The sequence below is a fragment of the Lemur catta genome, chromosome 1, assembly GCF_020740605.2.
Source record: "Lemur catta isolate mLemCat1 chromosome 1, mLemCat1.pri, whole genome shotgun sequence".
NCBI classification, from domain to species: Eukaryota; Metazoa; Chordata; class Mammalia; order Primates; family Lemuridae; genus Lemur; species Lemur catta.
In genome coordinates this window covers 169,045,905-169,060,708 of record NC_059128.1, presented here as the reverse complement: position 1 = coordinate 169,060,708, position 14,804 = coordinate 169,045,905, and the positions used below count along the sequence as shown (strand labels likewise).

The window sequence follows — 14,804 nt, the reverse complement described above, 5'->3', positions numbered from 1 at the left end:
AAGGAAAAAAGACTTTCTCAGACAGACCAAAATTGCGGGAATCTGTTGCCAGTAGACCTGCCTTGCAGAAATGTTAAGAGAAATTCTTTAGAGAAAAGGTAAATGATAAAGGTCAGAAACATGGATCTACATAAAGAAAGGAAGAGCATCAGAGAAGGAAAAAATGAAGATAAAATAAAAACTTTTTTTTCTTATTGGTAATTGAGCTAACAGATACTTTGTTCAAAATAATAGCAACATATTCAATTATGTACATATGCTTATATGTAAGTGAAATGAATGACAGCAATAATAAAAGAGGTGGAAGAAATTAGATTTTGTTATTATAAGGTATTCACACTACCGAAGAAGCAGTAGTGTTATTTAAAATTGGACTTGAATTAGTTGTAAATGTATATTGCAAACCTCTAAGGCAACCAACAAAAAAGTTTAAAAACGAATGTGATGATAAAGGAGAGAAAATGGGATCGTATAAAATGCTCAGTTAAAACCACAAAAGGCAGAAAAAGAATGGAAGACAATAATGGAACAAAGAACAAGACAACAAATAGAAAACAGTAACAACTGTGGTAGATATTAATTAATTCAACTGTAACAATGATCACTCTGAATGTCAGTGGTCTAAATGCATTGATTAAAAAGACAGACTGTCAGACTGGATAAAGAAACAAGACCCAACTATATGAGCTATCTACAAAAAAAATACATTTTAAGTATAAAGACACATACAGACTAAATGGATGGAGAAAGATATTACATGCTAATCCTAATCAAAAGAAAGCAGGAATTGCTATATTAATTTCAGATAGAGTTTGAGACCAGCCTGGGCAACATGGCAAGACCTCATCTCTATAACCAGGCATGGTGACACACACCTGTAGTCTCAGCTACTCGGGAGGCTGAGGTGAGAGAATCACTTGAGCCCAGGAGGTTGAGGTTACAGTGAATTATGATCGTGCCACTGTACTCCAGCCTGGGTGATAAACACCCTGTCACTCAATCAAAATAAAAAATAATTTCAGACAGAGCAGACTTTAAACCAAGAAAAGTTATCAGGGATAAAGAACAACACTGCACAATGATAAAGGCATCAATTCTCAAGGAGATGTGTACACATTAAGGATTATATGTCTAGCAACAGAGCATCAAAATAACAGGCAAATACTGATAGAACTTCAACGAGAAATAGAAGAATCCACTATTACAGCTGGAGACCTCAACACCCCTCTATCAAAAATGGACAGATCTAGCAGGTAGAAGAATCAGTGGAGACACAGGTAAATTCAACACCACCAATCAACTGGATGTGATGAACAACATGTACAGACCACTTCATCCAACAACAATAGAATGAATACACATTCTTCTCAAGCTCCCATGGAACATTCACCAAGATAGACCATATTCTGAGTGATAAAACACACTTTAAGAGAATACAAATCCCAGGCCACAATGGAATTAAACCAGAAATCAGTAACAACAGGAAAATCCTAAAATACTTGAAAATTAAAAACCACACTTCTAAATAAATAACACATGAATCAAAGAAGAAATCTCTAGAGAAATTTTAAAAAACACTTTGAAATAAATGAAAATGAAAGCACAGCTTATCAGAATTTGTGGGATACAGTAAAAGTAGTGCACAGCAAGAAATTTATACCATTAAATGCATACATTAGAAATGATGACAGATCTAAAAAATTAGTCACCAAAGCTTTTACCTTAGGAAATTAGAAAAAAGAACAAATTAAATCCAAAGTAATCAGATAAAAGAAATATAGTAACAAAATTTAGAGCAGAAATCAATGAAATTGAAAATAGAAAATTTTAAAAACCTAAAAATTGAACTATTGTACAATCCAGCAATCCTACTGTTGCATATTTATCAAAAGGTAAAGAAATCAAAGGGATATATATATCAAAGGGATACCTGCACCCACATGTTTATTGCAGCACTATTCACAATAGCAAAGATAGAGAAACACACTAAATGCTCATCAATGGATAAATAAAGAAAATGTGGTATATATACACAATGGAATCCTATTCAGCCATAAAAAAGAATGAAGTCATGTCATTTGCAGCAACATGTATGGAACTGGAGGTCATTATGTTAAGTGAAATAAGCCAGTCACAGAAAGACAGATACCCCATATTCTCACTCATATGTAGGAGGTAAAAAACTTTATCTCATGGACACAGAGAATAAAACGAAGATGCCAGAGACTAGGAAGGGTGGGTGGAGGGGAAGGGGGGATGAAGACAGGTTGGTTAATCGGTACAAACATACAGTTAGATAGAAGAAATAAGTTCTAGCTGGGCATGGTGGTGCGTGCCTGTAGTCCCAGCTACTTGGCAGTAGGACTGCTTGAGGTTTGAGGTTGCTGTGAGCTAGGCTGACCCCACAGCACTCTAGCCCAGGCAACAGAGCAAGACTCGGCCTCAAAGAACAAAAAAAAAGAAGAAGAAGAAGAAGAAATAAGTTCTAATATTTGATAGCAGACTAGGGTGACTATACTTAGTGATAATATTATATATATTTCAGAGTAACAAGAAGAGAGGACTTAAAATGATACCAACACATAAAAATGATCAACACTCAAGGTGATGGATACCCCACATACCCTGACTTGATCATTACACATTCTATGCATGTGAGAAACACACACGTACCCCATAAATATGAAAAATATTATGTATCAATAAAAGAATAAATAAAAAATATTTATGCCACAGCCCCCCAAAAACTTTTGTGCATGAAAGGACATTATCAACAAAGTATAAAGGCAACCCATGGAATGGGAGAAAATATTTATCATAAAACTGATAAAAGGTTGATATCCAGAATATACAAAGAACTCATACAACTCAACAACAAAAAATCCAATTCTTCTCCCTCTTAGAAATTCTAGGGAATAAAACAATTCAAAAAAGAACAAAAGACCTGAATAGACATTTCCTCAAAGAAGATACACAAGTGGTCAATAACATGAAAAGGTGCTCAAAAATCACTAGTCATTAGGGAAATGCAAATCAAAACTACAATTAGATACCACTTCATACTTATCAGGATGGTTATGGAAAAAAAAAAGGCTAGAGCAGTCAAATTCACAGGCACAGAAAGGGTCTGGAAGGAGGGGAAACGGGGAGTCAGTGTTTAATGGCTACAAAGTTTCAGCTGAAGTGGATGAAAACGCAGATGGATGATGGCAACAGTTGCACAATAATGTGCTGGTATTTGATGCCATAGAACTACACACTTAAAAATGGTGAAAGTGGTATATAATGTTATGTATATTTTATCACAATCTTTTATAAAAAGTACTGTATCAGTGTTAAACCTCTTGAATTTAATAACTTTGGTTGTGCAAGAAGAGATCCTAGCTCTTAAGGACCTTACACTGAAGCATTAAGGGATCAAAAGGCATGTTGTATGTAACCTACTCTAAAATGGTTAAGAATTTTTTATTCTTAATTATTTGAAATTATTTCAAAATAAAGTTGTTTTTAAAAAACCGTTCAACAAAAGTTAGCATTACAAGAAGGAAAATCACAAGCCACAGAGTGGGAGAAGTACAACATATATATTGATAAAGAACTTATATCCGGCCGGGCGCGGTGGCTCACGCCTGTAATCCTAGCACTCTGGGAGGCCAAGGCAGGTGGATTGCTCGAGGTCAGAAGTTTGAGACCAGCCTGAGCAACAGCGAGACCCCGTCTCTACTAAAAATAGAAAGAAATTATCTGGCCAACTAAAATATATATATAGAAAAAATTAGCCGGGCATGGTGGCACATGCCTGTAGTCCCAGCTACTGGGGAGGCTGAGGCAGTAGGATCGCTTAAGCCCAAGAGTTTGAGGTTGCTGTGAGCTAGGCTGATGCCACAGCACTCACTCTAGCCCGGGCAACACAGCGAGACTCTGTCTCAAAAAAAAAAAAAAAAGAACTTATATCCAAAATATACAAAGAACTCCTAAAAATCAGTTTGGTAGAAAACAAAAAACTCAATTTCGTATTTTTTGTAGAAACAGGGTCTTGCTATGTTGCCCAGGCTGGTCTCAAACTCCTGGCTACAAGTGATCCTCCCACCTCAGCCTCCCAAAGTGCCGGGATTACAGGCATGAGCCACTGCACCCAGCCAAAAACTCAATTTTTTTAAATGGGCCAAAGTGTTGAACAGGCATGCCACAAAAGAAGAAAAAAATTAAAAGGCACTCAAGCTTTTTAGTCATGGACATGCAAATTGAGACCACAATGAGAGACATACCACAAGCATCAAACTGGCACAATTAAAACATGCTAATGTAAAGGCTGGCAAGACTGCAGAACAAGTGAAATTCTCCCACTGCCGGTAGAATTATAAATTGCTGTAACTGCTTTAATAAACAGTCAAGTATTACCTAGAAAATCTGAAGATATGTATATCCTATGACCTAAGATTGCCCCTACCATGAGAAACTGAAACATGTGTGCACCAAAATACAATATTAGAATAATGATTAATTAGAATTAATATCAGCCTCGTTTGCAGTGACAAAAATCTTGAAAATCCACTGTCCATCAATGGGGGAATGGAGGAATATAAGATATATTTACTATACAGCTATTAAAATGAATGAACTATATTTACAAAGAACATGAATAAATCTTAAAAAATAATGAACCAGAAGCCATGCACAAAGAAAAGCATATTACATTTCATTTTACATAAAGGTTAAAACAAGCAATATTAAGCCACACTGTTTAGTGAGGCATACTTAAAATTTTTTTTAACTATGAAGCAAAGCAAATAAAAACATTTCCATAAAAGTTGAGATAATAAATAATTCTATGCAGAATGCAGGCAACAGTGGTTAGGAAAGATCATTAGGACAGGGCTCTCGGAGAGCTATTTTTTTACCTAGGTGTTTTTTTACACAGATTTGCCCTTTATAATTGCTATACTGTACATATCTTATGTACTTTCCTGAGTATATATTACATTACACTATTTTAAATGATTAAAAATTTAAAAATTAACTGGCAGGGGAAGCCTGGACAGAAGCAGGGAGACCAGTCGGAAGGACTCGGCAATAATCCAGGTGGAAGATGATGTGCTTGAACCAAAGCGGTAGCAGTTTTGATAGCCAAAGTAAGCAGCAGTAGTAAGACACAACCTGATTACATTTTGGGTTACATCCTAAAGTAAAGCCAACAGATATTCTGACTGAATTTGAGATGTGACAGCAAAAGATGAGTCAAAAGCGTTTGACCTGAGCCACCAGAAAACTGGACTTGCCATTCAAAATGGGAAGGCTGTAGGACAGCAGCTCAGGAGCAGCTTAGCAGAAATCAGAACCTGTGAAGTCTGAGATACCCACTAAAGTCCAAATGGAAATGCTGGTAGGCAAGTGAATGTGCAATCCTGGAGAAACAGATTTGAGAGTTGTCAGCATATAGATTAGCATTTAAAGTCACAAGCCTGGATAAGATCACCAAGGGAATCAGGGAGAGAAAAATCAAAAAAGTATGGTGCCCTGATGTTTCAACGAGGAAGCAATGATTAGTACATTAAATGCTGCTGAGAGGTGAGACGAGGGCTGAGAATTGTCAACTGGATTTAGTGATGCAGGAATTGTTGGTATCTCTGAGAAACTGATATTATCAGTGTTCCTGAATAGAACATCATCTTTTTCATCATAAACTAAATGTCCAAATATATTTATCTATTTATCAATTCTGTTAGGTCCCTTAATCTATTTATCTAAACGTTGATTAGACAGTTCTAGTTATTATAACTTCATATTTTAGCACCTGGTAGGACTAGCTCATCACACTACTTTCATGAAATGTTTACCCTTGGATGTTATTTCTTCCCCCCATATAAACTTTATAACTACTTTGCGTAGTACTTTTAAAAAGAATGTTAGTATTTTCATGGTAGTCTTATTCAATACGTGGAATATTTAAGACGTAAAATGGTTAAGGGTTGATAATTAGTTGCAAAGGACAAGAGAGGAAATCTCACAAATACGCAGTTATTAACTAAAGTTTTGCAAGTGGAAGATGGGATTGCTTACAATAAAACATGGAATTAAAAGAGAAAGTAGTTGGAATGAACTCCAGCATCTAGAGTCTGAATGGAACAGTGTGAACTGCAATGGAAACCAAGAAGGTATGGCCAAAGATGTGAAGGAAATGTTGGAGATGCCAGAATATGACAGCATGGAACCCCAAGGGAATACTGCTGAAAAACTCATAAAGATGAAAGTAAAATAGCATTTATAATGACACAAAAAGTCTCTGAGAACCTTAAAAAAAACAGATTTAGTTGACGGAGGTGGGGAGAAACAGAGCTAAATTGACATGTGTTAAGGAAGGAATGGGAAGACAGAAATAGGGCAATACCTACAGGGGGATGCAAACTAGGGGAAAGATTTTGTTTTGACGACAGGAGAGACCCGAGCATGGTTAAGTTCTGATGGGAGGACGTAAGGAGAAACTGAAGATAGTAAAGAGAAAGAACAATGTAAGGCCCCTGAAGAGGGGTAGAGTTCAGCAATTGGATGTGTGCAGGGGAAAGGATGGCTTTGAGAAATTGATACCAGAGAAACTGATACCACACCTCCATTCATAACAGACAGGGAAGAGGAGAGGACTGGGCTAGCAACCAGCTAGGTGTGCATATATTAGTAGGCAATTAGCAGGCAAAGTTCAGGGAATTCTGCTTTGTCCAAGAAGTTAAAAGAAACAGTCATCTTAATTTTTAAAACCCACAAGTGATCTTGCACATTTATGTTGCTTTCAATCTGTCACTAAGAACAGAATAGTTGGGTCAAAGTGATAAGCGCTTTGAAAAACTTTTGAATTCCTACTGCCACCTGCCCTTGAGAAAAAGGTGTTTCCCATTTATACTCCCTCTAAAACTACTCTTCGCATATTGGATGACTATCTTTACTTTTTTCCTCCAACCTTTCTATTTTGGCAATCATTGCACATTTTTATTAATATTTTAAGAGGGAAAGACTGATTTTTTTTAAAGCAAGCTCAGATTAAGGGTAATTACCCACGAATAAGTTCAAGTAGGCTTCATTTTAAAATCATTTTGAAATATCATTCCATTAAAGTCATGTAATAAAGATATGCACCTCTCAAAATAATGTTGGCTGTCAGATTTATCCTTTAATGGATAAAACAATAAAATGGCAAATAGGTGAAAAACAAAGGTGGGACATCAGAAACAACTTCCCAATACAATGGACTACAGAAAAGCCTTCCATGAGAAACTTTTTAACTAGAGTTCAGTAAACAGTCATCTGTCTGGGTAGAGGAAAGGATCCTTTGATTACTTGAAAATCATTTGCAATTCAGATCAACAAGTAAGATTACCCACCAATGAAATACACAGCACCTTCTGCCACTGAACCCCCAGTAGCTACAGATTTCATGCCAAAATCTTCTCTCCACTAAGACCTTATCATTACTACACTGAAAGCCAATGAGCATGCAGATAACCCAGATCTGCGTCAGGAATTATTTTTATTGCAGGTAAGGAACTACATGAATCTCAACGGGCACCAGAAACAGACCCTTCTTTCTTACCTTAACCATGAACGTGAAGTCTGTTAGGGCTGGGGAGTAGACGGCCCCGCCAGCACACGGGCCCATGATCAGAGAAATCTGAGGGATAACTCCGGATGCCGTGACATTCCTCTGCCAAAAGAAAAAGGCAAAGGCATCTGGTTACAGAGGTGTTCAACACATTATCTGCAGAAAAATAAAGGCAACAATAAGATAGCACTTGGTTTTTATCCACAAAAACTCTACCCAGGAGGCAAGAGACCTAATCAGTAAAGTTCTTCCAGAACTGTATGTGCAGATTCTCCCCATAACTGGTGTGATGGTCGGCATATTACTTTCTGGAGCAAATACTTCGCTCTCCCATCTTTGGCAGCAATTCCCAAAAACCTCTACCAGATCATGAGCTCCCAAGAGATTCCCACCACCCTCAGCCCAGCTGCAAACACACCACAGGCCTGCCCCCCACTGTCTGCACAAGGCTGGCAGGAAGAACGAAAACCCCAGGCAGAGTGTACAGAGCTAACACTTATCCTAGAGCCCTGACCCGTTTCGGGCCCCTTCAAATCCTCCACAGAGGGTACCCACCATCACAAGGCAAGGCTAAGAGGCAGGTGTTACTTTATGTTGAGTCTTCAATGTCTTCCCCTCCCTGGAAAGGGCATGTTGACAGACAAAGGTAGAAAGAGCCAGAAAGGCTCCGTAAGGACAATGGTGTTGTGAAGGGCTAAGCCTCTGGCCGCCACCTGGGAAAGACGGGAACCAGGGGCTGAAGGACCTGGGCAAGGTGATGAAGACCCAATCACTCTTTGCCCTACCCCCAACCCCTTTCCTTCCCCTGAGCAACATCGGCTTGGGAAAAGCAGGTCCACTTTTCAGCCCGCCTTTGTCTCTGAACCCAATCTCTATAATCCATGGAACACAGCTAAGGACAGGACAAAAAGTCATCTATACTCTGTACAAAAACAAAGGTGGGTGGACGGATGTCCAGCTGGGGCACAGTGAAGAGTATGGAAAATTCTCTCCCCTAAAAACCAACTATAAAACTGGACAAAATTGGCAAAAACAAATGTTTAGGGTTCTAAAAATGGGGCAAATGTTAACAAATTAAGAAGTGTTTATTCATGAAAAAGTGCTAAAGCTAAGAGCAGTAAGAGTCTGTGGCATTCTAAAATAAGGCTACCATTGCCCATAGCAGCTCAGGGTGTCGTTCAGGGTGAAAGAAAATTAACACCAGTAATTCAAATCCACAAGAAACAATTAAGAACAATTAAAATGATTGTGTGATTAAATATAAAATACTACATAAATATAGCTCTATCTCTTTAATACTTTAAAAGAAGACTGTATAAAGAGACAATCATAACACTGTATTTTGGGGCTTAAAAGATATATAACAATAACAGCACAAATGAAGGGGGAGAAAATGGAGCTATATTGGATCAAAGTCCCTACATTTTATCAGAAGTCAGTACTAATTTGAAGCAGATTTAGATAAATTAAGATACATATTCTAACACTTAGAGCAATCACTAAGAAAATAAAAAATACAGCTAAAAAGAAACAGAAATTAAAATAGTACGCTAAAAATATTTAACATAAAAGAGCTGAGTGACGTTACAGAAGACAGAATAAGCTCTAGGAATCTGGTACCAAAACAACTATTCAGTGGATAGGAACTGTACAAAGCAGCTATTTTGGAACTCTGATGTCTAGCCAAACACAAAGACCAGAGGAGAGTTTGATAAAGCAGCAGGTAAATTTCAATGAACTTCACATTTAGCATGGCTGCTACCATACCCCAGTTCACAGCCCATGACAGGCAGCCATGAGGATACCATGAGAATGATGCCAGGGTGGGCAATAAGGCCCTTCCCTCCAAAATCAGGGTTGTGTGTTTTGATTGCTCATCACTGCTTCTGACAGCTGAGGGGCCAGCAGAGGCTGGCCACTGTTTCAATCATAATAGTCTCAAGGAAATCTTTGTCAGATCACTTGTAGACCACAGAGACAATAGAACTAAGATTTCAGTTCAACAAGCAACACACACTTTGCAAAAATAGCTTGGAAAAGCTCAGACAGATGGATCTAGCAACTCAACAAGCAAAAGTCAGTAATCCTTGAGAAGTGAAAGAACTAGATTTCTAAACTTACCAAACATAATATTCAGAATTTCCAGTCCTCAACAAAAAATTACAAATCATACAAAGAAATAAGTATGGCCCAGTAATAGGAAAAAAAAATTGACAGAAACCATCTGGGAGGAAACACAGACATCAGACTTATTAGTCAAAGATGCCACATAAACTGTAGGAAAAAAACTAAAGGAAATCAGGAAAACAATGTCTGAACAAAATGGGAACACTATGAAGAGATGGAAGACAAAGTAGAAATTCTGGAGGTAACAAGTATAACTAAAATGAAAAATTCACTAGAGGGTTTCAACAGCAAATTTAAGTAGGCAGAAGAAAGCATCAGGGAACGTGAACATAAAATAATTTAAAATATCTAGGCTCAGCTGGGTACAGAGGCTCACATCTGTAATCTTAGCACTTTGGGAGGCTGAGGCAGGACGATGGCTTAAGGCCAGGAGTTCAAGACCAGACCAGGCAACATAGCAAGACCTTATCTCAAAAAATAAGGAAAAATTATGGCCGGGCGTGGTGGCTCACGCCTGTAATCCTAGCACTCTAGGAGGCCGAGGCGGGTGGATCGCTTGAGGTCAGGAGTTCGAGACCAGCCTGAGCACGAGTGAGACCCTGTCTCTACTAAAAATAGAAAGAAATTAGCTGGCCAACTAAAAATATATATAGAAAAAAATTAGCCGGGCATGGTGGCACATGCCTGTAGTCCCAGCTACTCGGGAGGCTGAGGCAGTAGAATCGCTTAAGCCCAGGAGTTTGAGGTTGCTGTGAGCTAGGCTGATGCCATGGCACTCACTCTAGCCCGGGCAACAAAGCCCTGTCTCAAAAACAAAATAAAATAAAATAAGGAAGAATTAGCCAGGCACGGCAGTGCATGCCTATAGCCCCGGCTACTCAGGAGACTTAAGTGGGAGGATCACTTGAGCCCAGGAGTTCAAGGCTACCGTGAGCTACGATCAAGCCACTGCACTCCAGCTGGGTAACAGAGCAAAACACTGGCTCAAAAAAAAAAAAAAAAAAATTCTGTAATTATCCAAGCTGAGGAACAGAAAAACAAAAGGAAGAAAAATGAACAGAGCCTAAAGGACCTGTGGGAAACCAACAAACATACCAACATACACATTATAGGAATCCCAGAAGAAAACAGAAAAAATAATGGCAAAAACTTCCCAAATTTGATGAAAGACATGAATATACATATCCAAGAACCTCAACAAGCTCCAAGAATTATAAACTCAGAGATCCACACTAAGACTCATTATAGTCAAACTGTCAAAACCCAAACACAAGGAGAGAAATTTAAAAGCAGCAAGACAGAAGCCATTTATCACACGCAAAGAATTCTCAGTAAGATTAACCATGAAGGCCACAAGGCAGTGGGACATATTTAAAGTACTGAAAGAAAAAAAAAACCCTGTCAACCAAGGACTATATATTCAGCAAAACTATCCTTCAAGAGTGAAGGAAAAATTAAGATACTTCCAGGTCAACAAAAAGCTGAGGGAGTTCATTTGCACTAGACATGTCATACAAGAAATGCTACAGGAGCACTCAAGTCTAAAATAAAAGGACATAAGACAGTAACATGAAGCCATGAGAAAAAATAAAGAACACTAACATGTTCTTTATTAAAGTGTTGTACTTTAGCTTGGTGTGTAATATCTCCCCTTTTCCTACATGCCTTAAAAGGCAAATGCATGAAACAATTACATATCCGTTAATGAGTACATCATATATAAAAATGTAATCTATGACAATCACACAAAAAGGACGAAGGTGTACAGAAGCAGTGTGTCTGTATACTACTGAACCTATTATTCCAACTAGTTTAAGGTATTAATTATAATCCCCAAGGTAACTACAAAGAAAAAAATGTATATGATGAAAATGAAAGCAGCAAATCAAAATGGCAAACAACAAAAAGGTCATGATGGAGGAATTGAGGCAAAAAAATAAATAAATAAAAAACCATAACACATAAAGAAAACCAATAGCTAAATGGCAGAAGTAAATCTTTCGTGGTGATCACATTATGTATAAATGGATTAAATTCTATTAAAAGATAGATATTGGTAGACTGGATATATTTTTAAAAATCCAGAATCTATCTATATGCTTCTTACAGGAGCCTCACTTCAGATAGGACAAAGACACAAACAGATTGAAAGTAAAGGATGGAGAAAAGGATGGAGAAAGGATGGAAAAAAAATATGCTACACAAAGGGTAATCAAAATAGAGTCTGAGTGACTATATAATTGCCAGACAAAATACACATTAAATCAAAAAAGTTACAAGAGACAGAAATATTACATGTTAAAAAAAAGGTTCAATATACCTAGAAAATATAACAATTATAAAAATATATATACCTAACAAAGCCCCCAAATTTTTGAGGCAACAAGAGCCCCAAAATATATGAGGCAAAAATTGACAGACTTGAAGGAGAAATAAACAGGTGCACAATAATAGTTGGAGACTTAACATCTCACTTCCTATAATGGACAGAACAACTAGACAGAAGGTCAATAAGGAACCAGTACATTTGAACAACACTATAAACTGATATGTGTAAAAGACCTATAGAGAACACTCAATCCTACAACAGAATACACAGTCTTCTCAAGTGCACAACAAACATTCTCCAGGAGAGAACATATGTCAGGCCACATAACAGATCTTAAATTTAAAATGACTGGAAGATTTTTAAAAGATTCCTTTCTGATCACAATGGAATGAAACTATAATTCATTAACAAAAGGAAACCTGAAAAACTAACAAATATGTGAAAATTAATCAAAACACTTCTAAATAACCGATAGGTGAAAGAAATTACAACAGAAGTCAGAAAATACTTTAAGATTAATGAAAACAGAAGCACAACATACCAAACTTATGAAATGCAACAAAAGCACTGACAAGAGAAAATTTATAGCTGTAAATGTACATATTAAAAAAAGATCTCAATCAACAACCTAACCTTCCACCTTAAGAAACTAGAAAAAGTAGAACCAAACCAAAAGCAAGCAGGAAGAAAGAAAAATTAGAGAAGAAAAGAATATGGGGGAAAAAAAAAATCAATAAAACCGAAAGCTGCTTGTTTAAAAAGATCAGATCTGGGGGAGAAGGGCCAAGATGGCAGACTAGAAGTGGCCTGTACAATGCTGCTTTCATGGAGAGGATTAAAAGTGGCAAATAGATATTCACCTTCAGATCGATCATCTAAGAGAGAGCATTGGGAATTAAAAGAGGCATCAGGAGGCACCCAAAGTGAAGGAGAAGGAAGCAGGGCAACATGCTCAACAGGACTGGAAGTATCTGGAGAAGGCGCTTGCACACGGGGAAGGGCCAGAGGAGAGAACCCTGGAGACATTCTATAAAAAAAGACATCTGCACTCAAATGTTTATAGCAGCACAATTCACAATTGTGAAGATGTGGAAACAACCCAAGTGCCCATCAATACATGAGTGGATTAATAAAATGTGGTATATGAATAACATACTACTCAGCCACAAAAAACAATGGTGATATAGCACTTCTTGTATTATCCTGCATAGAGCTGGAACCCATTCTACTAAGTATCCCAAGAATGGAAAAACAAGCACCATATGTACTCACCATCAAATTGGTTTTAACTGATCAACACCTAAGTGCACATCTAGGAATAACATTGATGGGGTGTTGGGCAGATGGAAGGGGGGAGGAGGGGATGGGTATGTACATACATAAGTGCGATGTGCACCATCTGGGAGATGGACATGCTTGAAGCTCTGACTTGGGGGGGAGGTGGGGACAAGTGCAATATACGTAACCTAAACATTTGTACTCCCATAATATGCTGAAATTTAAAAAAAAAAATTAACAAAAGGTCAATGTAGATGTAGAAGTCAATCTCTTAAAAAAAAAAAAAAAAAAAAAAAGGCTATAGTAACCAAAACAGCATGGTATTGGTATAATACAAAGGGAGACACACAGACCAATGGAACAGAATAGAGAACCCATGAATAAAGCCATATAGCTACAACCAACTGATTTTGAACAGAGTGACAAAAACATACACTGGGGAAAGAAGTCCCTAATTCAATAAACGGTGCTGGGAAAACTGGATAGCCACATGCAGAAGAAAGAAACTGGATCCCTATTCTCTCACCACGTCAGAAAATTAACTTAAGATGGATTAAAGACTTAAATGTAAGATTTGAAATCATAAAAATTTTAGAACACTAGGCGTGGTGGCTCACACCTGTAATCCTGACACTTCTGGGAGACCACAGGAGGATTACTTCAGGTCAGAAGTTCAAGACCAGCCTGAGCAAGAGCAAGACCCCGTCTCTACAAAAATGTTAGCCAGATGTGGTGGCATGCACCTGTAGTCCCAACTACTCGAGAGACTGAGACAGGAGGACCACTTGAGCCCAGGAGACTGAGGTTGCAGTGAGCTACAGATGATGCCACGGCACTCTAACCGGGGTGATCGAGTGAGACTCTGTCTCAAATAAAATAAATAAATAAATAAACAAACAAACCTCTAAGAAAATGTAGGAAAAACTCTTCTGGACATTGGCCTAGGCAAAGAATTTATGACTAAGATCCCAAGAGCAAATACAGCAACAACAAAAATAAATAAATGGGACCGATTAAACTGTTTCTGCACAGCAAGGGAAATAATCAACAGAGTAAATAGACAACCTAAAGAATGGGAGAAACTGTTTGCAATCTATACACCTGACAAAGAGCTAATATCCAGAATCTACGAAGAACTCAAACAAATCAGCAAGAAAAAAACAAATAACACCATCAAAAAGTGGACAAAACACATGAACAGACTTTTTTTCAGAAGACAAATGGCCAATAAACACAGGAAAAAATGTTCAACATCACTAACCATCAGGAAAATCCAAATTAAAGCCACCTTATCCTTGTCAGATTATCCATTTTTGAAAAGTCAAAAGACAACAAATGTTGGAGCAGATGCAGTAAAAAGGGAATGTATACACACTGTTGGTGAGAATGTAAATTATTATAGTATATCCTCTATGGAAAACAGTACGGAGAGTCCTCAAAGATCTAAAAGTAGACCTGCCATTTGATCCAGCAATTCCA

The 14,804-nt window shown here is 37.6% G+C and overlaps 1 protein-coding gene across 1 annotated transcript in view; it reads right to left on the bottom strand.

The window, feature by feature from the left end:
* PCCB (propionyl-CoA carboxylase subunit beta) overlaps positions 1–14,804 on the bottom strand; it is a 62,597-nt gene that overhangs the window by 31,916 nt on the left and 15,877 nt on the right. The window contains exon 6 of the mRNA XM_045539120.1: positions 7,583–7,693. Coding sequence (XP_045395076.1) covers positions 7,583–7,693 — 111 coding nt within the window. The remainder of the gene's footprint in view (positions 1–7,582; positions 7,694–14,804) is intronic.